Genomic DNA, 22737 nt, shown 5'->3' on the forward strand with positions numbered 1-22737 from the left:
GCACAGACATAAAGGCCCAGTTTTCTTTCTTTCTCGTGTGTGTGTGTGTGTGTGTGTGTGTCATGCCCTGACAACGCTCCATTGTCCCGCAGACCGCAATAGTAATTTATGTAAAGATTCTTTCCCTCCGTCTCTCATCCATTATTTTCCTCGCCCTTTTCCCTCACTTTTGTTGCTCCCCTTTTCTTTCTCCCTGTGGATTCCACTCATCCCCCTCTCTCTCCCCCTCCCTTCCTGTACTATCAGACTCTCCCCTCTTTCATTCCACGCTTCTCTTCCTTTCTTTTTCCTGTTTTTCTTGTCCCCCCCCTCTTTTGGTTGGACAGAGACCAGAAGTTGTAAAAACAGAAGAAACGGATTTCAGGGCACCAAACCTTCCCCTCTCCAATGTGTCAAGTAATTATCTTTTTGTTTTCTCATGATTTGGTTGGGTCTAATTGTGCTGCTGTCCTGGGGCTCTGTGGGGTTTGTTTGTGAACAGAGCCCCGGGACCAGCTTGCTTAGGGGACTCTTCTCCAGGTTAATTTCTCTGTAGGTGATGGCTTTGTTATGGAAGGTTTGGGAATCGCTTCCTTTTAGGTGGTTATAGAATTTAACGGCTCTTTTCTGGATTTTGATAATTAGTGGGTATCGGCCTAATTCTGCTCTGCATGCATTATTTGGTGTTCTACGTTGCACACAGAGGATATTTTTGCTGAATTCTGCATGCAGTCTCAATTTGGTGTTTGTCCCATGTTGTGAAGTCTTGGTTGGTGAGCGGACCCCAGACCTCACAACCATAAAGGGCAATGGGCTCTATGACTGATTCAAGTATTTTTAGCCAGATCCTAATTAGTATGTCGAATTTGATGTTCCTTTTGATGACAGAAGGCCCTTCTTGCCTTTTCTCTCAGGTCGTTCACAGCTTTGTGGAAGTTACCTGTGGCGCTGAGCTTTAGGCCGAGGTAGGTATCGTTTTTTTGTGTGCTCTAGGGCAATGGTGTCTAGATGGAATTTGTTTTTGTGGTCCTGGCGACTGGACCTTTTTTGGAACACCATTATTTTGGTCTTACTGAGATTTACTGTCAGGGCCCAGGTCTGACAGAATCTGTGCAGAAGATCTAGGTGCTGGTGTAGGCCCTCCTTGGTTGGGGACAGAAGCACCAGATCATCAGCAAACAGTAGACATCGCTCCCTCCCTCCCCTCTACCTTCTCTGCCTCCCTTGCTCCCCCCCTCCCTACTCCAGCAGTTGTAGATAAATGAGAGAGGAAGACAGAAATAGGAAGTAGTGGGAAAAGAGGAAACCCAAGTTATCAAACAGACTTACTTACTTACACACACACACACACACCCATACACCCACTCACAGCTGTAGTAGTAGTGGTGTCCGGGGAGGAACTCGAAGCCCAGAGAGAAGGGGGTGAAGCGCTGGATCTTCTCTGAGAAGCGGACAGGGCCGAAGGGGGCACGGGGGATGTTACACTCCCACCTCTTGATGGCCCCCTGGGTCTCCACACAGCCCTTGAATCCCCCCTCAGCCACCAGGTACAGGGCCAGGCTGTCTGGTGGGGCCTGGGGATAGGCCTCCTCACTGGGGGGAGACAGGTGAGGGTAGTGGGGGCAGTAGATATCCAGGTAGTCATTGAGATTCACCTGGATGGACAGATCCCCTCCCGTCAATCTGAGAAAGAAGGAAAGAGAGAGAGAGAGAGAGAAGGAATGAGAGAGAGGAGAGAGAGAGAGAGAGAGAAGGAAAGAGAGAGAGGAGGAAAGAGAGAGAAAAGGAAAGAGAGAGGAAAGAGAGAGAGAGGAAAGAGAGAGAAGGAAAGAGAGAGAGAGACAGAAGGAACAAGAGAGAAGGAAAGAGAGAGAGAGAGAGTGAGGAGAGAGAGGAGAGAGAAAGGAGAGAGAGAGAAAGGAAAGAGAGAAGGAAAGAGAGAAGGAAAGAGAGAGAGAGAAGGAAAGAGAGAGAGAGAGAAGGAAAGAGAGAGAGAGAGAGAAGGAAAGAAAGAGAGAGACAGAAGGAAAGAGAGAGAGAGACAGAAGGAAAGAGAGAGAGAGACAGAAGGAACAAGAGAGAAGGAAGAGAGAGAGAGAGAGGAGAGAGAGAGAAGGAAAGATAGAAGGAAAGAGAGAGAGAGAAGGAAAGAGAGAGAGAGAGAAGGAAAGAGAGAGAAGGAAAGAGAGAGGAGAGAGAGAGAAAGGAGAGAGAGAAAGGAGAGAGAAGGAAAGAGAGAGAGAAGGAAAGAGAGAGAGGAGAGAGAGGAAAGAGAGAGAGAAGGAAAGAAAGAGAGAGGAGAGAGAAAGGAGAGAGAGAGAGAAGGAAATAGAGAAGGAAAGAGAGAGAGAGAGAGAGAGAGAGAGAGAAGGAAAGAGAGAGAGAGAAGGAAAGAGAGAGAGAGAGAAGGAAAGAGAGAGAGACAGAAGGAAAGACAGAGAGAGGAAAGAGAGAGAGAAGGAAAGAGAGAGAGAAGGAAAGAGAGAGAGAGAGAAGGAAAGAGAGAGAAGGAAAGAGAGAGCGAGGGGAGAGAGAGGAGAGAGAGAGAAAGGAGAGAGAGAGAAAGGAGAGAGACAGAAGGAAAGAGAGAGAGACAGAAGGAAAGGGAGAGAGACAGAAGGAAAGGGAGAGAGAAGGAAAGGGAGAGAGAAGGAAAGGGAGAGAGAAGGAAAGAGAGAGAGAGAGAAGGAAAGAGAGAGAGAGAAGGAAAGAGAGAGAGAAAAGGAAAGAGAGAGAGAAAAGGAAAGAGAGAGAGAGAGAAGGAAAGGGAGAAAGAAGGGAGAGAGAAGGAAAGGGAGAGAGAAGGGAGAGAGGAAAGAGAGAGAGAAGGAAAGAGAGAGAGAGAGAAGGAAAGAGAGAGAGAGAAAGAGAGAGAGAAGGAGAGAGAGAGAAGGAGAGAGAGAAGGAGAGAGAGAGAAGGAAAGGGAGAGAAGGAAAGGGAGAGAGAAGGAAAGGGAGAGAAGGAAAGGGAGAGAGAAGGAAAGGGAGAGAGAAGGAAAAGGAGAGATAGAGAGAAGGAAAGGAGGAGAGAAAGGGAGAGAGAAGGAAAGAGAGAGAGAGAGAGAAGGAGAGAGAGAGAAGGAGAGAGAGAAGGAGAGAGAGAGAGGCAGAAGGAAAGAAAGAGAGAGAAGGAAAGAGAGAGAAGGAAAGAGAGAGAGCGAAGGAAAGAGAGAGAAGGAAAGGGGGAGAGAAAGGGAGAGAGAAGGAAAGAGAGAGAGAGAGAGAGAAGGAGAGAGAGAGAAGGAGAGAGAGAGGCAGAAGGAAAGAAAGAGAGAGAGAGAAGGAAAGAGAGAGAGAAGGAAAGAGAGAGAGTGAGAGAGAAGGAAATGGAGAGAGAGAGAGAGAGAGAGAGAGAAGGAGAGAGAGAGAGAAGGAGAGAGAGAGAGGAGAGAGAGAAGGAGAGAGAGAGAAGGAAAGGGAGAGAGAAGGAAAGGGAGAGAGAAGGAAAAGGAGAGAGAAGGAAAAGGAGAGAGAGAGAAGGAAAGGGGGAGAGAGAGAAGGAAAGGGGGAGAGAAAGGGGGAGAGAGAGAGAAGGAAAGGGGGAGAGAAAGGGAGAGAGAAGGAAAGGGAGAGAGAGAGAAGGAGAGAGACAGAAGGGAGAGAGAAGGAAAGGGAGAGAGAAGGAAAGGGAGAGACAGAAGGGAGAGAGAAGGAAAGGGAGAGAGAAGGAAAGGGAGAGACAGAAGGGAGAGAGAAGGAAAGGGAGAGACAGAAGGGAGAGACAGAAGGAAAGGGAGAGAGAAGGAAAGGGAGAGAGAGAAGGAAAGGGAGAGACAGAAGGAAAGAGAGAGACAGAAGGAAAGGGAGAGACAGAAGGAAAGGGAGAGACAGAAGGAAAGGGAGAGACAGAAGGAAAGGGAGAGAGAAGGAAAGGGGGAGAGAAGGAAAGGGAAAGACAGGGAAAGGGGGAGAGAAGGAAAGGGAGAGAGAGAGAAGGAAAGAGAGAGAGACAGAAGGAAAGACAGAGAGAGGAAAGAGAGAGAGAAGGAAAGAGAGAGAGAGAGAGAAGGAAAGAGAGAGAAGGAAAGAGAGAGCGAGGGGAGAGAGAGGAGAGAGAGAGAAAGGAGAGAGAGAGAAAGGAGAGAGACAGAAGGAAAGAGAGAGAGACAGAAGGAAAGGGAGAGAGACAGAAGGAAAGAGAGAGAGAAGGAAAGAGAGAGAGAGAGAGAAGGAAAGAGAGAGAAGGAAAGAGAGAGCGAGGGGAGAGAGAGGAGAGAGAGAGAAAGGAGAGAGAGAGAAAGGAGAGAGACAGAAGGAAAGAGAGAGAGACAGAAGGAAAGGGAGAGAGACAGAAGGAAAGGGAGAGAGAAGGAAAGGGAGAGAGAAGGAAAGGGAGAGAGAAGGAAAGAGAGAGAGAGAGAAGGAAAGAGAGAGAGAGAAGGAAAGAGAGAGAGAAAAGGAAAGAGAGAGAGAAAAGGAAAGAGAGAGAGAGAGAAGGAAAGGGAGAAAGAAGGGAGAGAGAAGGAAAGGGAGAGAGAAGGGAGAGAGGAAAGAGAGGAAAGAGAGAGGAAAGAGAGAGAGAAGGAAAGAGAGAGAGAGAAGGAAAGAGAGAGAGAGAGAAGGAAAGAGAGAGAGAGAAAGAGAGAGAGAGAAGGAGAGAGAGAGAAGGAGAGAGAGAAGGAGAGAGAGAGAAGGAAAGGGAGAGAGAAGGAAAAGGAGAGATAGAGAGAAGGAAAGGAGGAGAGAAAGGGAGAGAGAAGGAAAGAGAGAGAGAGAGAGAAGGAGAGAGAGAGAAGGAGAGAGAGAGAAGGAGAGAGAGAAGGAGAGAGAGAGAGGCAGAAGGAAAGAAAGAGAGAGAAGGAAAGAGAGAGAAGGAAAGAGAGAGAGCGAAGGAAAGAGAGAGAAGGAAAGGGGGAGAGAAAGGGAGAGAGAAGGAAAGAGAGAGAGAGAGAGAAGGAGAGAGAGAGAAGGAGAGAGAGAGGCAGAAGGAAAGAAAGAGAGAGAGAGAAGGAAAGAGAGAGAGAAGGAAAGAGAGAGAGTGAGAGAGAAGGAAAGGGAGAGAGAGAGAGAGAGAGAGAAGGAGAGAGAGAGAGAGAAGGAGAGAGAGAGAGGAGAGAGAGAAGGAGAGAGAGAGAAGGAAAGGGAGAGAGAAGGAAAGGGAGAGAGAAGGAAAGGGAGAGAGAAGGAAAGGGAGAGAGAAGGAAAGGGAGAGAGAAGGAAAAGGAGAGAGAGAGAGAAGGAAAGGGGGAGAGAGAGAAGGAAAGGGGGAGAGAAAGGGGGAGAGAGAGAGAAGGAAAGGGGGAGAGAAAGGGAGAGAGAAGGAAAGGGAGAGAGAGAGAAGGAGAGAGAAGGAAAGGGAGAGAGAAGGAAAGGGAGAGAGAAGGAAAGGGAGAGACAGAAGGGAGAGAGAAGGAAAGGGAGAGACAGAAGGGAGAGAGAAGGAAAGGGAGAGACAGAAGGGAGAGACAGAAGGAAAGGGAGAGAGAAGGAAAGGGAGAGAGAGAAGGAAAGGGAGAGACAGAAGGAAAGAGAGAGACAGAAGGAAAGGGAGAGACAGAAGGAAAGGGAGAGACAGAAGGAAAGGGAGAGAGAAGGAAAGGGGGAGAGAAGGAAAGGGAAAGACAGGGAAAGGGGGAGAGAAGGAAAGGGAGAGACAGCAGGAAAGGGAGAGACAGAAGGAAAGGGAGAGACAGAAGGAAAGGGAGAGACAGAAGGAAAGGGAGAGACAAGGAAAGGGGGAGAGAAGGAAAGGGAGAGACGGGGAAAGGGGGAGAGAAGGAAAGGGAGAGACAGCAGGAAAGGGAGAGACAGAAGGAAAGGGAGACAGAAGGAAAGGGAGAGACAGAAGGAAAGGGAGAGACAGAAGGAAAGGGAGAGACAGAAGGAAAGGGAGAGACAGAAGGAAAGGGAGAGACAGAAGGAAAGGGAGAGACAGAAGGAAAGGGGGAGAGACAGGGAAAGGGGGAGAGACAGGGAAAGGGGGAGAGACAGGGAAAGGGGGAGAGACAGAAGGAAAGGGGGAGAGACAGAAGGAAAGGGAGAGACAGAAGGAAAGGGAGAGACAGAAGGAAAGGGAGAGACAGAAGGAAAGGGAGAGACAGAAGGAAAGGGAGAGACAGAAGGAAAGGGAGAGACAGAAGGAAAGGGAGAGACAGAAGGAAAGGGAGAGACAGAAGGAAAGGGAGAGACAGAAGGAAAGGGAGAGACAGAAGGAAAGGGAGAGACAAGGAAAGGGGGAGAGACGGAAAGGGAGAGACAGAAGGAAAGGGAGAGAGGGATAAAGAGGAAAAGAGATTAAGCATCAACATTCCACAATAACAATCAAACACAGTAAAATACAATGCTGTCAGTCAGAGAAAGAGAGACGGATGGAGAGAAGAGCTGGATAGTTGATAGTCTAAATAACTGTGGGCCTGGAGGAGAGATGGAGACAAGAAAGATGGATAAATCATCAATATTCCACATAACCATTACAAGGTGATAAAGCAACATAATGTAGAGCCACCTGTATTACTTGTTTTGGTGTCTGATACTTTGTAATGACATAGCTGGGAGCAGTACCAGGACAACCAACCGACAGAGAGAGAACGACCAAGAGAGAACGAGAGCGAGAGAGAGAGAACGAGAGAGAGAGAGAACGAAAGAGGCCCAACAATGCTAATTAAGAAGAAAAAAGGGAGTCGGAACAGAACAATGTGGACTTGACTCTGACACACACTAGGGCCTCCAGTCAAGGCTGGCTGGTTCTGGGAATAACAACATGGGGCCAGACATGAGCAGTACGGTGTCGAAGGGCCTTAGTGAATTGAGGAGACGCAGCCTAATCTAACAGTACTTCACTAGTGGAGAGAGAAGCAGCATATCTAACAGTCCTCCACTAGCGGAGAGAGAAGCAGCATATCTAACAGTCCTCCACTAGCGGAGAGAGAAGCAGCATATCTAACAGTCCTCCACTAGCGGAGAGAGAAGCAGCATATCTAACAGTCCTCCACTAGCGGAGAGAGAAGCAGCATATCTAACAGTCCTCCACTAGCGGAGAGAGAAGCAGCATATCTAACAGTCCTCCACTAGCGGAGAGAGAAGCAGCATATCTAACAGTCCTCCACTAGCGGAGAGAGAAGCAGCATATCTAACAGTCCTCCACTAGCGGAGAGAGAAGCAGCATATCTAACAGTCCTCCACTAGCGGAGAGAGAAGCAGCATATCTAACAGTCCTCCACTAGCGGAGAGAGAAGCAGCATATCTAACAGTCCTCCACTAGCAGAGAGAGAAGCAGCATATCTAACAGTTCTCCACTAGCGGAGAGAGAAGCAGCATATCTAACAGTCCTCCACTAGCGGAGAGAGAAGCAGCATATCTAACAGTCCTCCACTAGCGGAGAGAGAAGCAGCATATCTAACAGTCCTCCACTAGTGGAGAGAGAAGCAGCATATCTAACAGTCCTCCACTAGCGGAGAGAGAAGCAGCATATCTAACAGTCCTCCACTAGCGGAGAGAGAAGCAGCATATCTAACAGTCCTCCACTAGCGGAGAGAGAAGCAGCATATCTAACAGTCCTCCACTAGCAGAGAGAGAAGCAGCATATCTAACAGTCCTCCACTAGCGGAGAGAGAAGCAGCATATCTAACAGTCCTCCACTAGCGGAGAGAGAAGCAGCATATCTAACAGTCCTCCACTAGCGGAGAGAGAAGCAGCATATCTAACAGTCCTCCACTAGCGGAGAGAGAAGCAGCATATCTAACAGTCCTCCACTAGCGGAGAGAGAAGCAGCATATCTAACAGTCCTCCACTAGCGGAGAGAGAAGCAGCATATCTAACAGTCCTCCACTAGCGGAGAGAGAAGCAGCATATCTAACAGTCCTCCACTAGCGGAGAGAGAAGCAGCATATCTAACAGTCCTCCACTAGCGGAGAGAGAAGCAGCATATCTAACAGTCCTCCACTAGCGGAGAGAGAAGCAGCATATCTAACAGTCCTCCACTAGCGGAGAGAGAAGCAGCATATCTAACAGTCCTCCACTAGCGGAGAGAGAAGCAGCATATCTAACAGTCCTCCACTAGCGGAGAGAGAAGCAGCATATCTAACAGTCCTCCACTAGCGGAGAGAGAAGCAGCATATCTAACAGTCCTCCACTAGCGGAGAGAGAAGCAGCATATCTAACAGTCCTCCACTAGCGGAGAGAGAAGCAGCATATCTAACAGTCCTCCACTAGCGGAGAGAGAAGCAGCATATCTAACAGTCCTCCACTAGCGGAGAGAGAAGCAGCATATCTAACAGTCCTCCACTAGCGGAGAGAGAAGCAGCATATCTAACAGTCCTCCACTAGCGGAGAGAGAAGCAGCATATCTAACAGTCCTCCACTAGTGGAGAGAGAAGCAGCATATCTAACAGTCCTCCACTAGCGGAGAGAGAAGCAGCATATCTAACAGTCCTCCACTAGTGGAGAGAGAAGCAGCATATCTAACAGTCCTCCACTAGCGGAGAGAGAAGCAGCATATCTAACAGTCCTCCACTAGCGGAGAGAGAAGCAGCATATCTAACAGTCCTCCACTAGCGGAGAGAGAAGCAGCATATCTAACAGTCCTCCACTAGCGGAGAGAGAAGCAGCATATCTAACAGTTCTCCACTAGCGGAGAGAGAAGCAGCATATCTAACAGTCCTCCACTAGCGGAGAGAGAAGCAGCATATCTAACAGTCCTCCACTAGCGGAGAGAGAAGCAGCATATCTAACAGTCCTCCACTAGCGGAGAGAGAAGCAGCATATCTAACAGTTCTCCACTAGCGGAGAGAGAAGCAGCATATCTAACAGTCCTCCACTAGCGGAGAGAGAAGCAGCATATCTAACAGTCCTCCACTAGCGGAGAGAGAAGCAGCATATCTAACAGTCCTCCACTAGCGGAGAGAGAAGCAGCATATCTAACAGTCCTCCACTAGCGGAGAGAGAAGCAGCATATCTAACAGTCCTCCACTAGCGGAGAGAGAAGCAGCATATCTAACAGTCCTCCACTAGCGGAGAGAGAAGCAGCATATCTAACAGTCCTCCACTAGCGGAGAGAGAAGCAGCATATCTAACAGTCCTCCACTAGCGGAGAGAGAAGCAGCATATCTAACAGTCCTCCACTAGCGGAGAGAGAAGCAGCATATCTAACAGTTCTCCACTAGCGGAGAGAGAAGCAGCATATCTAACAGTCCTCCACTAGCGGAGAGAGAAGCAGCATATCTAACAGTCCTCCACTAGCGGAGAAAGAAGCAGCATATCTAACAGTCCTCCACTAGCGGAGAGAGAACAACAGACTGGCCAGTATGTCCACCAGTCTGCATAATAATAATCCTTAAGAGTTTATTGATGGTGGAAGGTGGCCGAGCTACAGCAGTGTTTGTCAGACCATGAGATATCCCGAAAATCTGACTAATCACAAAAACGTCTAGCGTCTGAACAGTTTGGTCTACAAACTATTTCACTCCATGGAAAGGAGAGGCTCTCAAAGACTATGGTGTTCTCCATTTTGCACTACGACCCCCACAAGTGTCAAGGGACTGGCAGGACAAAGTTTGGGGAACCCTGGGCTATAGTAGTAAATGCCAAATACAATATTCTATCAAATATATTTTTTTGGGGGGGATACCTAAAGGGGCAGAGAGAGAAAGAAGTAGATATGTAGAGCAGTGATAGTCAATGTGAGAATGGGAACGAGGGATGAAGTGTGTGATGAAACAAAAAACATGACAAGAAAAGTAAGCAAGAGACGGAAGGAAGTAAGGAGAAGTATGAGGGGAAGAGATAGTGTGTATAAAGGGAGGTAGAATGGCATGCCATAAGGAGAAGTATGAGGGGAAGAGATAGTGTGTATAAAGGGAGGTAGAATGGCATGCCATAAGGAGAAGTATGAGGGGAAGAGATAGTGTGTATAAAGGGAGGTAGAATGGCATGCCATAAGGAGAAGTATGAGGGGGAAGAGATAGTGTGTATAAAGGGAGGTAGAATGGCATGCCATAAGGAGAAGTATGAGGGGAAGAGATAGTGTGTATAAAGGGAGGTAGAATGGCATGCCATAAGGAGAAGTATGAGGGGAAGAGATAGTGTGTATAAAGGGAGGTAGAATGGCATGCCATAAGGAGAAGTATGAGGGGAAGAGATAGTGTGTATAAAGGGAGGTAGAATGGCATGCCATAAGGAGAAGTATGAGGGGAAGAGATAGTGTGTATAAAGGGAGGTAGAATGGCATGCCATAAGGAGAAGTATGAGGGGAAGAGATAGTGTGTATAAAGGGAGGTAGAATGGCATGCCATAAGGAGAAAGAGGAGAGGTGACCATGGACAAAGTGAGAGGCTCATGAGAATAAGACAGGAAAAAGAGAGAAAGTCAGTCAGACGATGAGGGGAGGATAAAATAAAGTAGAGACAAGAGTTGAGTTTTAATTAGTGACCCAGGAGAGTCTGGCTGTAGACAGAGGAGAGAGAGACAGAACTTCTGTGAGTGTAATGTTTACTGTTCATTTAAAAAAAATAGTTTATCATCTACTTCACTTGCTTTAGCAATGTAAACATATGTTTACCATGCCAATAAAACCATTTGAATAGAAATTGAGAAAAGAGATCAAGAGTGAGTGAGGTACAGTAGAGAGCATGACGTCAAGAAAGAGAGAGGAGGAGATGGACTTTAATTGGTCTCCACTCCACACTGAGCACATGAGGGGGGATGAGGGGGGCAGGGATAGAAAGAGAGAGAAAAAGAGAAATAAAAGACAGGATGTGTGTCTCAGTGGCAAGTTCAGATCTGTCAGTGGGAGTCTTTATCGGGGAGCGACAGAGCGAGGGAGGGAGGGAGAGAGGACAAGTGCAAGGAGTCACTGTAGGGGGAAAAGGAGAGAGAATAGCATGGAGAGAGAGGGGGGGGGTCTCAAGTTAAGTGGGTGGACAGAGAAAAGAGCCCCAAAATGACTGGGACATCAGAAAGAGAGAACAGAGGAAACTAAATGAACACAGCGAGAGGACACAAAGAGAGAGAGTAAGAAGGATTAACGGAGAGAGGACAGAAAATGGTTACAATGTGAGCAGTATGTGTGTCAGGAAGGATTTCCATTTCCCATGTGTAATACAGCCCCAATATCAAGTCAAACGCCTCGGTCACTGATCACCCACCCTGGTTGCAGAGAGTTGCAGGGTGGGCAGACTTTAGTTCCAGCCTAGTACTCACACACCTGGTTTAACTAATAAAGGACTTAGATTATTAGTTGATTGGTTGAAACAAGTGAGCTAGATCTGGGTTGGGGAAAACTGCATGCTAAAAGTGAAGTGGACCAATAGATTTGAAACATGTCAGAAAACACCGTTAGTAGAGGTGCCGTAGACTTCAACACCGTTAGTAGAGAGATGCAGTAGACTTCAACACTGTTAGTAGAGGTGCCGTAGACTTCAACACAGTTAGTAGAGAGGTGCAGTAGACTTCAACACCGTTAGCAGAGAGGTGCCGTAGACTTCAACACAGTTAGTAGAGAGGTGCGGTAGACTTCAACACCGTTAGCAGAGAGGTGCCGTAGACTTCAACACCGTTAGTAGAGAGATGCAGTAGACTTCAACACTGTTAGTAGAGGTGCTGTAGACTTCAACACAGTTAGTAGAGAGGTGCAGTAGACTTCAACACCGTTAGCAGAGAGGTGCCGTAGACTTCAACACAGTTAGTAGAGAGGTGCGGTAGACTTAAACACTGTTAGTAGAGAGGTGCTGTAGACTTCAACACAGTTAGTAGAGAGGTGCAGTAGACTTCAACACCGTTAGCAGAGAGGTGCTGTAGACTTCAACACAGTTAGTAGAGAGGTGCAGTAGACTTCAACACAGTTAGTAGAGAGACTTCAACACAGTTAGTAGAGAGGTGCAGTAGACTTCAACACAGTTAGTAGAGGTGCCGTAGACTTCAACACAGTTAGTAGGGGTGCCGTAGACTTCAACACAGTTAGTAGAGAGGTGCCGTAGACTTCAACACAGTTAGTAGAGGTGCCGTAGACTTCAACACAGTTAGTAGGGGTGCCGTAGACTTCAAGACAGTTAGTAGAGAGGTGCCGTAGACTTCAACACAGTTAGTAGAGAGGTGCCGTAGACTTCAACACAGTTAGTAGAGAGGTGCCGTAGACTTCAACACAGTTAGTAGAGGTGCCGTAGACTTCAACACAGTTAGTAGAGAGGTGCCGTAGACTTCAACACAGTTAGTAGAGAGGTGCCGTAGACTTCAACACCGTTAGTAGAGAGGTTCCGTAGACTTCAACACAGTTAGCAGAGAGGTGCCGTAGACTTCAACACAGTTAGCAGAGAGGTGCCGTAGACTTCAACACAGTTAGCAGAGAGGTGCTGTAGACTTCAACACAGTTAGTAGAGAGGTGCGGTAGACTTCAACACAGTTAGTAGAGGTGCCGTAGACTTCAACACAGTTAGTAGAGAGGTGCCGTAGACTTCAACACAGTTAGTAGAGGTGCCGTAGACTTCAACACAGTTAGTAGAGAGGTGCGGTAGACTTCAACACAGTTAGTAGAGAGGTGCGGTAGACTTCAACACAGTTAGTAGAGAGGTGCCGTAGACTTCAACACAGTTAGTAGAGGTGCCGTAGACTTCAACACAGTTAGTAGAGAGGTGCCGTAGACTTCAACACAGTTAGTAGAGAGGTGCCGTAGACTTCAACACAGTTAGTAGAGAGGTGCCGTAGACTTCAACACAGTTAGTAGAGGTGCCGTAGACTTCAACACAGTTAGTAGAGAGGTGCCGTAGACTTCAACACAGTTAGTAGAGAGGTGCCGTAGACTTCAACACCGTTAGTAGAGAGGTTCCGTAGACTTCAACACAGTTAGCAGAGAGGTGCCGTAGACTTCAACACAGTTAGCAGAGAGGTGCTGTAGACTTCAACACAGTTAGTAGAGAGGTGCGGTAGACTTCAACACAGTTAGTAGAGGTGCCGTAGACTTCAACACAGTTAGTAGAGAGGTGCCGTAGACTTCAACACAGTTAGTAGAGGTGCCGTAGACTTCAACACAGTTAGTAGAGAGGTGCGGTAGACTTCAACACAGTTAGTAGAGAGGTGCGGTAGACTTCAACACAGTTAGTAGAGAGGTGCGGTAGACTTCAACACAGTTAGCAGAGAGGTGCCGTAGACTTCAACACCGTTAGTAGAGAGGTGCCGTAGACTTCAACACCGTTAGTAGAGAGGTTCCGTAGACTTCAACACAGTTAGCAGAGAGGTGCCGTAGACTTCAACACAGTTGGTAGAGAGGTGCGGTAGACTTCAACACAGTTGGTAGAGAGGTGCCGTAGACTTCAACACAGTAGAGAGGTGCGGTAGACTTCAACACAGTTAGTAGAGAGGTGCCGTAGACTTCAACACTGTTAGTAGAGGTTCCGTAGACTACAACACAGTTAGCAGAGAGGTGCCGTAGACTTCAACACAGTTAGTAGAGGTGCCGTAGACTTCAACACAGTTAGTAGAGAGGTGCGGTAGACTTCAACACAGTTAGTAGAGAGGTGCGGTAGACTTCAACACCGTTAGTAGAGAGGTGCCGTAGACTTCAACACAGTTAGCAGAGAGGTGCCGTAGACTTCAACACAGTTAGTAGAGGTGCAGTAGACTTCAACACAGTTAGTAGAGAGGTGCCGTAGACTTCAACACAGTTAGTAGAGGTGCCGTAGACTTCAACACAGTTAGCAGAGAGGTGCCGTAGACTTCAACACAGTTAGTAGAGGTGCAGTAGACTTCAACACAGTTAGTAGAGAGGTGCCGTAGACTTCAACACAGTTAGTAGAGGTGCCGTAGACTTCAACACAGTTAGCAGAGAGGTGCTGTAGACTTCAACACAGTTAGTAGAGAGGTGCCGTAGACTTCAACACAGTTAGTGGAGGTGCCGTAGACTTCAACACAGTTTGTAGAGGTGCCGTAGACTTCAACACAGTTAGCAGAGAGGTGCCGTAGACTTCAACACACTTAGCAGAGAGGTGCTGTAGACTTCAACACAGTTAGTAGAGAGGTGCGGTGGACTTCAACACAGTTAGTAGAGGTGCCGTAGACTTCAACACAGTTAGTAGAGAGGTGCCGTAGACTTCAACACTGTTAGTAGAGGTTCCGTAGACTTCAACACAGTTAGCAGAGAGGTGCCGTAGACTTCAACACAGTTAGCAGAGAGGTGCCGTAGACTTCAACACAGTTAGCAGAGAGGTGCCGTAGACTTCAACACAGTTAGTAGAGGTGCCGTAGACTTCAACACTGTTAGTAGAGGTGCCGTAGACTTCAACACAGTTAGTAGAGAGGTGCCGTAGACTTCAACACAGTTAGTAGAGGTGCCGTAGACTTCAAAACTGTTAGTAGAGGTGCCGTAGACTTCAACACAGTTAGTAGAGGTGCCGTAGACTTCAACACAGTTAGTAGAGAGGTGCTGTAGACTTCAACACAGTTAGTAGAGGTGCCGTAGACTTCAACACAGTTAGTAGGGGTGCAGTAGACTTCAACACAGTTAGTAGAGAGGTGCCGTAGACTTCAACACAGTTAGTAGAGAGGTGCCGTAGACTTCAACACAGTTAGTAGAGAGGTGCCGTAGACTTCAACACAGTTAGTAGAGAGGTGCCGTAGACTTCAACACAGTTAGTAGAGAGGTGCCGTAGACTTCAACACAGTTAGTAGAGGTGCCGTAGACTTCAACACAGTTAGTAGAGAGGTGCGGTAGACTTCAACACAGTTAGTAGAGAGGTGCGGTAGACTTCAACACAGTTAGTAGAGAGGTGCGGTAGACTTCAACACAGTTAGCAGAGAGGTGCCGTAGACTTTAACACCGTTAGTAGAGAGGTGCCGTAGACTTCAACACCGTTAGTAGAGAGGTTCCGTAGACTTCAACACAGTTGGTAGAGAGGTGCCGTAGACTTCAACACAGTTAGTAGAGGTGCCGTAGACTTCAACACAGTTAGTAGAGGTGCCGTAGACTTCAACACAGTTAGCAGAGAGGTGCCGTAGACTTCAACACAGTTAGCAGAGAGGTGCTGTAGACTTCAACACAGTTAGTAGAGAGGTGCGGTGGACTTCAACACAGTTAGTAGAGGTGCCGGAAACTTCAACACAGTTAGTAGAGAGGTGCCGTAGACTTCAACACAGTTAGCAGAGAGGTGCCGTAGACTTCAACACAGTTAGCAGAGAGGTGCCGTAGACTTCAACACAGTTAGTAGAGGTGCCGTAGACTTCAACACAGTTAGTAGAGAGGTGCGGTAGACTTCAACACAGTTAGTAGAGAGGTGCCGTAGACTTCAACACAGTTAGTAGAGGTGCCGTAGACTTCAACACTGTTAGTAGAGGTGCCGTAGACTTCAACACAGTTAGTAGAGAGGTGCCGTAGACTTCAACACAGTTAGTAGAGGTGCCGTAGACTTCAAAACTGTTAGTAGAGGTGCCGTAGACTTCAACACAGTTAGTAGAGGTGCCGTAGACTTCAACACAGTTAGTAGAGAGGTGCCGTAGACTTCAACACAGTTAGTAGAGGTGCCGTAGACTTCAACACAGTTAGTAGGGGTGCCGTAGACTTCAACACAGTTACTAGAGAGGTGCCGTAGACTTCAACACAGTTAGTAGAGAGGTGCCGTAGACTTCAACACAGTTAGTAGAGAGGTGCCGTAGACTTCAACACAGTTAGTAGAGAGGTGCCGTAGACTTCAACACAGTTAGTAGAGGTGCTGTAGACTTCAACACAGTTAGTAGAGAGGTGCCGTAGACTTCAACACAGTTAGTAGAGGTGCCGTAGACTTCAACACAGTTAGTAGAGAGGTGCCGTAGACTTCAACACAGTTAGTAGAGAGTTGTCGTAGACTTCAACACAGTTAGTAGAGAGGTGCCGTAGACTTCAACACAGTTTCCGTAGAGGTGCCGTAGACTTCAACACCGTTAGTAGAGAGGTTCCGTAGACTTCAACACAGTTAGCAGAGAGGTGCCGTAGACTTCAACACAGTTAGTAGAGAGGTGCGGTAGACTTCAACACAGTTAGTAGAGGTGCCGTAGACTTCAACACCGTTAGTAGAGAGGTGCCGTAGACTTCAACACAGTTAGTAGAGGTGCCGTAGACTTCAACACAGTTAGTAGAGAGGTGCGGTAGACTTCAACACAGTTAGCAGAGAGGTGCCGTAGACTTCAACACCGTTAGTAGAGAGGTGCCGTAGACTTCAACACCGTTAGTAGAGAGGTGCCGTAGACTTCAACACAGTTAGCAGAGAGGTGCCGTAGACTTCAACACAGTTAGCAGAGAGGTGCCGTAGACTTCAACACAGTTAGTAGAGAGGTGCCGTAGACTTCAACACCGTTAGTAGAGAGGTTCCGTAGACTTCAACACAGTTAGCAGAGAGGTGCCGTAGACTTACACCGTTAGTAGAGAGGTGCCGTAGACTTCAACGCAGTTAGTATAGGTGCCGTAGACTTCAACACAGTTAGTAGAGAGGTGCCGTAGACTTCAACACAGTTAGTAGAGGTGCCGTAGACTTCAACACAGTTAGTAGAGGTGCCGTAGACTTCAACACAGTTAGTAGAGAGGTGCCGTAGACTTCAACACAGTTAGTAGAGGTGCCGTAGACTTCAACACAGTTAGCAGAGAGGTGCCGTAGACTTCAGCACAGTTAGCAGAGAGGTGCCGTAGACTTCAACACAGTTAGTAGAGAGGTGTCGTAGACTTCAACACAGTTAGTAGAGGTGCCGTAGACTTCAACACAGTTAGTAGAGAGGTGCGGTAGACTTCAACACAGTTAGTAGAGAGGTGCGGTAGACTTCAACACAGTTAGTAGAGAGGTGCGGTAGACTTCAACACAGTTAGTAGAGGTGCCGTAGACTTCAACACAGTTAGTAGAGAGGTGCCGTAGACTTCAACACTGTTAGTAGAGGTTCCGTAGACTTCAACACAGTTAGTAGAGAGGTGCAGTAGACTTTAACACAGTCAGTAGAGGTGCCGTAGACTTCAACACCGTTAGTAGAGAGGTGCCGTAGACTTCAACACAGTTAGTAGAGGTGCCGTAGACTTCAACACAGTTAGTAGAGAGGTGCGGTAGACTTCAACACAGTTAGTAGAGAGGTGCGGTAGACTTCAACACAGTTAGTAGAGAGGTGCGGTAGACTTCAACACAGTTAGCAGAGAGGTGCCGTAGACTTCAACACCGTTAGTAGAGAGGTGCCGTAGACTTCAACACCGTTAGTAGAGAGGTGCCGTAGACTTCAACACAGTTAGCAGAGAGGTGCCGTAGACTTCAACACAGTTAGCAGAGAGGTGCCGTAGACTTCAACACAGTTAGTAGAGAGGTGCCGTAGACTTCAACACCGTTAGTAGAGAGGTTCCGTAGACTTCAACACAGTTAGCAGAGAGGTGCCGTAGACTTCAACGCAGTTAGTATAGGTGCCGTAGACTTCAACACAGTTAGTAGAGAGGTGCCGTAGACTTCAACACAGTTAGTAGAGGTGCCGTAGACTTCAACACAGTTAGTAGAGAGGTGCCGTAGACTTCAACACAGTTAGTAGAGGTGCGGTAGACTTCAACACAGTTAGTAGAGGTGCCGTAGACTTCAACACAGTTAGTAGAGAGGTGCCGTAGACTTCAACACAGTTAGCAGAGAGGTGCGGTAGACTTCAACACAGTTAGTAGAGAGGTGCGGTAGACTTCAACACAGTTAGTAGAGAGGTGCGGTAGACTTCAACACAGTTAGTAGAGAGGTGCGGTACACTTCAACACAGTTAGTAGAGGTGCCGTAGACTTCAACACAGTTAGTAGAGAGGTGCCGTAGACTTCAACACTGTTAGTAGAGGTTCCGTAGACTTCAACACAGTTAGCAGAGAGGTGCCGTAGACTTCAACACCGTTAGTAGAGAGGTGCCGTAGACTTCAACACAGTTAGTAGAGGTGCCGTAGACTTCAACACAGTTAGTAGAGAGGTGCGGTAGACTTCAACACAGTTAGTAGAGGTGCCGTAGACTTCAACACAGTTAGTAGAGAGGTGCGGTAGACTTCAACACAGTTAGTAGAGAGGTGCGGTAGACTTCAACACAGTTAGCAGAGAGGTGCCGTAGACTTCAACACCGTTAGCAGAGAGGTGCCGTAGACTTCAACACCGTTAGCAGAGAGGTGCCGTAGACTTCAACACCGTTAGTAGAGAGGTGCCGTAGACTTCAACACAGTTAGCAGAGAGGTGCCGTAGACTTCAACACAGTTAGCAGAGAGGTGCCGTAGACTTCAACACAGTTAGCAGAGAGGTGCCGTAGACTTCAACACCGTTAGTAGAGAGGTTCCGTAGACTTCAACACAGTTAGCAGAGAGGTGCCGTAGACTTCAACACCGTTAGTAGAGAGGTTCCGTAGACTTCAACACAGTTAGCAGAGAGGTGCCGTAGACTTCAACACAGTTAGCAGAGAGGTGCCGTAGACTTCAACACAGTTAGTAGAGAGGTGCCGTAGACTTCAACACTGTTAGTAGAGGTGCCGTAGACTTCAACGCCGTTAGTAGAGAGGTGCGGTAGACTTCAACACAGTTAGTAGAGGTGCCGTAGACTTCAACACCGTTAGTAGAGAGGTGCCGTAGACTTCAACACAGTTAGTAGAGAGGTGCGGTAGACGTCAACACCGTTAGTAGAGAGGTGCGGTAGACTTCAACACAGTTAGTAGAGAGGTGCGGTAGACTTCAACACAGTTAGTAGAGAGGTGCGGTAGACTTCAACACAGTTAGTAGAGAGGTGCGGTAGACTTCAACACTGTTAGTAGAGGTGCCGTAGACTTCAACTCTGTTAGTAGAGGTGCCGTAGACCTCAACACTGTTAGTAGAGAGGTGCCATAGCCTTCAACACTGTTAGTAGAGGTGCCGTAGACTTCAACACTGTTAGTAGAGGTGCAGTAGACTTCAACACAGTTAGTAGAGAGGTGCGGTAGACTTCAACACAGTTAGTAGAGAGGTGCCGTAGACTTCAACACAGTTAGTAGAGGTGCCGTAGACTTCAACACTGTTAGTAGAGAGGTGCAGTAGACTTCAACACTGTTAGTAGAGAGGTGCCGTAGACTTCAACACAGTTAGTAGAGAGGTGCCGCAGACTTCAACACAGTTAGTAGAGAGGTGCGGTAGACTTCAACGCAGTTAGTAGAGAGGTGCAGTGGACTTCAACACCGTTAGTAGAGAGGTGCAGTAGACTTCATCACCGTTAGTAGAGAGGTGCAGTAGACTTCAACACTGTTAGTAGAGAGGTGCCGTAGACTTCAACACAGTTAGTAGGTGTGCCGTAGACTTCAACACTGTTAGTAAAGGTGCCGTAGACTTCAACACAGTTAGTAGAGAGGTGCGGTAGACTTCAACACAGTTAGTAGAGAGGTGCGGTAGACTTCAACACAGTTAGTAGAGAGGTGCGGTAGACTTCAACACAGTAGAGAGGTGCGGTAGACTTCAACACAGTTAGTAGAGAGGTGCGGTAGACTTCAACACAGTTAGTAGAGAGGTGCCGTAGACTTCAACACAGGTAGTAGAGAGGTGCCGTAGACTTCAACACAGTTAGTAGAGAGGTGCCGTAGACTTCAACACCGTTAGTAGAGAGGTGCGGTAGACTTCAGTTAGTAGAGAGGTGCCGTAGACTTCAACACAGTTAGTAGAGAGGTGCGGTAGACTTCAACACCGTTAGAGAGGTGCGGTAGACTTCAGTTAGTAGAGAGGTGCCGTAGACTTCAACACAGTTAGTAGAGAGGTGCCGTAGACTTCAACACAGTTAGTAGAGGTGCCGTAGACTTCAACACAGTTAGGAGAGGTGCCGTATACTTCAACACAGTTAGGAGAGGTGCCGTAGACTTCAACACAGTTAGCAGAGAGGTGCCGTAGACTTCAACACAGTTAGCAGAGAGGTGCCGTAGACTTTAACACAGTTAGTAGAGAGGTGCGGTAGACTTCAACACAGTTAGTAGAGGTGCCGTAGACTTCAACACAGTTAGGAGAGGTGCCGTATACTTCAACACAGTTAGGAGAGGTGCCGTAGACTTCAACACAGTTAGCAGAGAGGTGCCGTAGACTTCAACACAGTTAGCAGAGAGGTGCCGTAGACTTCAACACAGTTAGTAGAGAGGTGCCGTAGACTTCAACACAGTTAGTAGAGAGGTGCCGCAGACTTCAACACCGTTAGTAGAGAGGTTCCGTAGACTTCAACACAGTTAGCAGAGAGGTGCCGTAGACTTCAACACAGTTAGCAGAGAGGTGCCGTAGACTTCAACACAGTTAGCAGAGAGGTGCCGTAGACTTCAACACCGTTAGTAGAGAGGTGCTGTAGACTTCAACACAGTTAGTAGAGGTGCCGTAGACTTCAACACAGTTAGTAGAGAGGTGCCGTAGACTTCAACACTGTTAGTAGAGGTGCCGTAGACTTCAACGCCGTTAGTAGAGAGGTGCGGTAGACTTCAACACAGTTAGTAGAGGTGCCGTAGACTTCAACACCGTTAGTAGAGAGGTGCCGTAGACTTCAACACAGTTAGTAGAGAGGTGCGGTAGACGTCAACACCGTTAGTAGAGAGGTGCGGTAGACTTCAACACAGTTAGTAGAGAGGTGCGGTAGACTTCAACACAGTTAGTAGAGAGGTGCGGTAGACTTCAACACAGTTAGTAGAGAGGTGCGGTAGACTTCAACACTGTTAGTAGAGGTGCCGTAGACTTCAACTCTGTTAGTAGAGGTGCCGTAGACCTCAACACTGTTAGTAGAGAGGTGCCATAGCCTTCAACACTGTTAGTAGAGGTGCCGTAGACTTCAACACTGTTAGTAGAGGTGCCGTAGACTTCAACACAGTTAGTAGAGAGGTGCGGTAGACTTCAACACAGTTAGTAGAGAGGTGCCGTAGACTTCAACACAGTTAGTAGAGGTGCCGTAGACTTCAACACTGTTAGTAGAGAGGTGCAGTAGACTTCAACACTGTTAGTAGAGAGGTGCCGTAGACTTCAACACAGTTAGTAGAGAGGTGCCGCAGACTTCAACACAGTTAGTAGAGAGGTGCGGTAGACTTCAACGCAGTTAGTAGAGAGGTGCAGTGGACTTCAACACCGTTAGTAGAGAGGTGCAGTAGACTTCATCACCGTTAGTAGAGAGGTGCAGTAGACTTCAACACTGTTAGTAGAGAGGTGCCGTAGACTTCAACACAGTTAGTAGGTGTGCCGTAGACTTCAACACTGTTAGTAGAGGTGCCGTAGACTTCAACAGTTAGTAGAGAGGTGCGGTAGACTTCAACACAGTTGGTAGAGAGGTTCCGTAGACTTCAACACAGTTAGTAGAGAGGTGCGGTAGACTTCAACACAGTAGAGAGGTGCGGTAGACTTCAACACAGTTAGTAGAGAGGTGCGGTAGACTTCAACACAGTTAGTAGAGAGGTGCCGTAGACTTCAACACAGGTAGTAGAGAGGTGCCGTAGACTTCAACACAGTTAGTAGAGAGGTGCCGTAGACTTCAACACCGTTAGTAGAGAGGTGCGGTAGACTTCAGTTAGTAGAGAGGTGCCGTAGACTTCAACACAGTTAGTAGAGAGGTGCGGTAGACTTCAACACCGTTAGAGAGGTGCGGTAGACTTCAGTTAGTAGAGAGGTGCCGTAGACTTCAACACAGTTAGTAGAGAGGTGCCGTAGACTTCAACACAGTTAGTAGAGGTGCCGTAGACTTCAACACAGTAGAGAGGTGCGGTAGACTTCAACACAGTTAGTAGAGAGGTGCGGTAGACTTCAACACAGTTAGTAGAGAGGTGCCGTAGACTTCAACACAGGTAGTAGAGAGGTGCCGTAGACTTCAACACAGTTAGTAGAGAGGTGCCGTAGACTTCAACACCGTTAGTAGAGAGGTGCGGTAGACTTCAGTTAGTAGAGAGGTGCCGTAGACTTCAACACAGTTAGTAGAGAGGTGCGGTAGACTTCAACACCGTTAGAGAGGTGCGGTAGACTTCAGTTAGTAGAGAGGTGCCGTAGACTTCAACACAGTTAGTAGAGAGGTGCCGTAGACTTCAACACAGTTAGTAGAGGTGCCGTAGACTTCAACACAGTTAGGAGAGGTGCCGTATACTTCAACACAGTTAGGAGAGGTGCCGTAGACTTCAACACAGTTAGCAGAGAGGTGCCGTAGACTTCAACACAGTTAGCAGAGAGGTGCCGTAGACTTTAACACAGTTAGTAGAGAGGTGCGGTAGACTTCAACACAGTTAGTAGAGGTGCCGTAGACTTCAACACAGTTAGGAGAGGTGCCGTATACTTCAACACAGTTAGGAGAGGTGCCGTATACTTCAACACAGTTAGGAGAGGTGCCGTAGACTTCAACACAGTTAGCAGAGAGGTGCCGTAGACTTCAACACAGTTAGCAGAGAGGTGCCGTAGACTTCAACACAGTTAGCAGAGAGGTGCCGTAGACTTCAACACAGTTAGCAGAGAGGTGCCGTAGACTTCAACACAGTTAGCAGAGAGGTGCCGTAGACTTCAACACAGTTAGCAGAGAGGTGCCGTAGACTTCAACACAGTTAGCAGAGAGGTGCCGTAGACTTCAACACAGTTAGCAGAGAGGTGCCGTAGACTTCAACACAGTTAGCAGAGAGGTGCCGTAGACTTCAACACAGTTAGCAGAGAGGTGCCGTAGACTTCAACACAGTTAGCAGAGAGGTGCCGTAGACTTCAACACAGTTAGCAGAGAGGTGCCGTAGACTTCAACACAGTTAGCAGAGAGGTGCCGTAGACTTTAACACAGTTAGCAGAGAGGTGCCGTAGACTTCAACACAGTTAGCAGAGAGGTGCCGTAGACTTCAACACAGTTAGCAGAGAGGTGCCGTAGACTTTAACACAGTTAGC

At 47.7% G+C, this 22737-nt stretch overlaps 1 protein-coding gene across 1 annotated transcript in view; it reads right to left on the reverse strand.

Annotated features, from left to right (window-relative positions):
- LOC139379205 (ephrin-A4-like) overlaps positions 1-22737 on the reverse strand; it is an 89590-nt gene that overhangs the window by 16042 nt on the left and 50811 nt on the right. The window contains exon 2 of the mRNA XM_071122021.1: positions 1349-1662. Coding sequence (XP_070978122.1) covers positions 1349-1662 — 314 coding nt within the window. The remainder of the gene's footprint in view (positions 1-1348; positions 1663-22737) is intronic.

The sequence above is a fragment of the Oncorhynchus clarkii genome, chromosome 2, assembly GCF_045791955.1.
Source record: "Oncorhynchus clarkii lewisi isolate Uvic-CL-2024 chromosome 2, UVic_Ocla_1.0, whole genome shotgun sequence".
Classification (NCBI taxonomy): domain Eukaryota; kingdom Metazoa; phylum Chordata; class Actinopteri; order Salmoniformes; family Salmonidae; genus Oncorhynchus; species Oncorhynchus clarkii.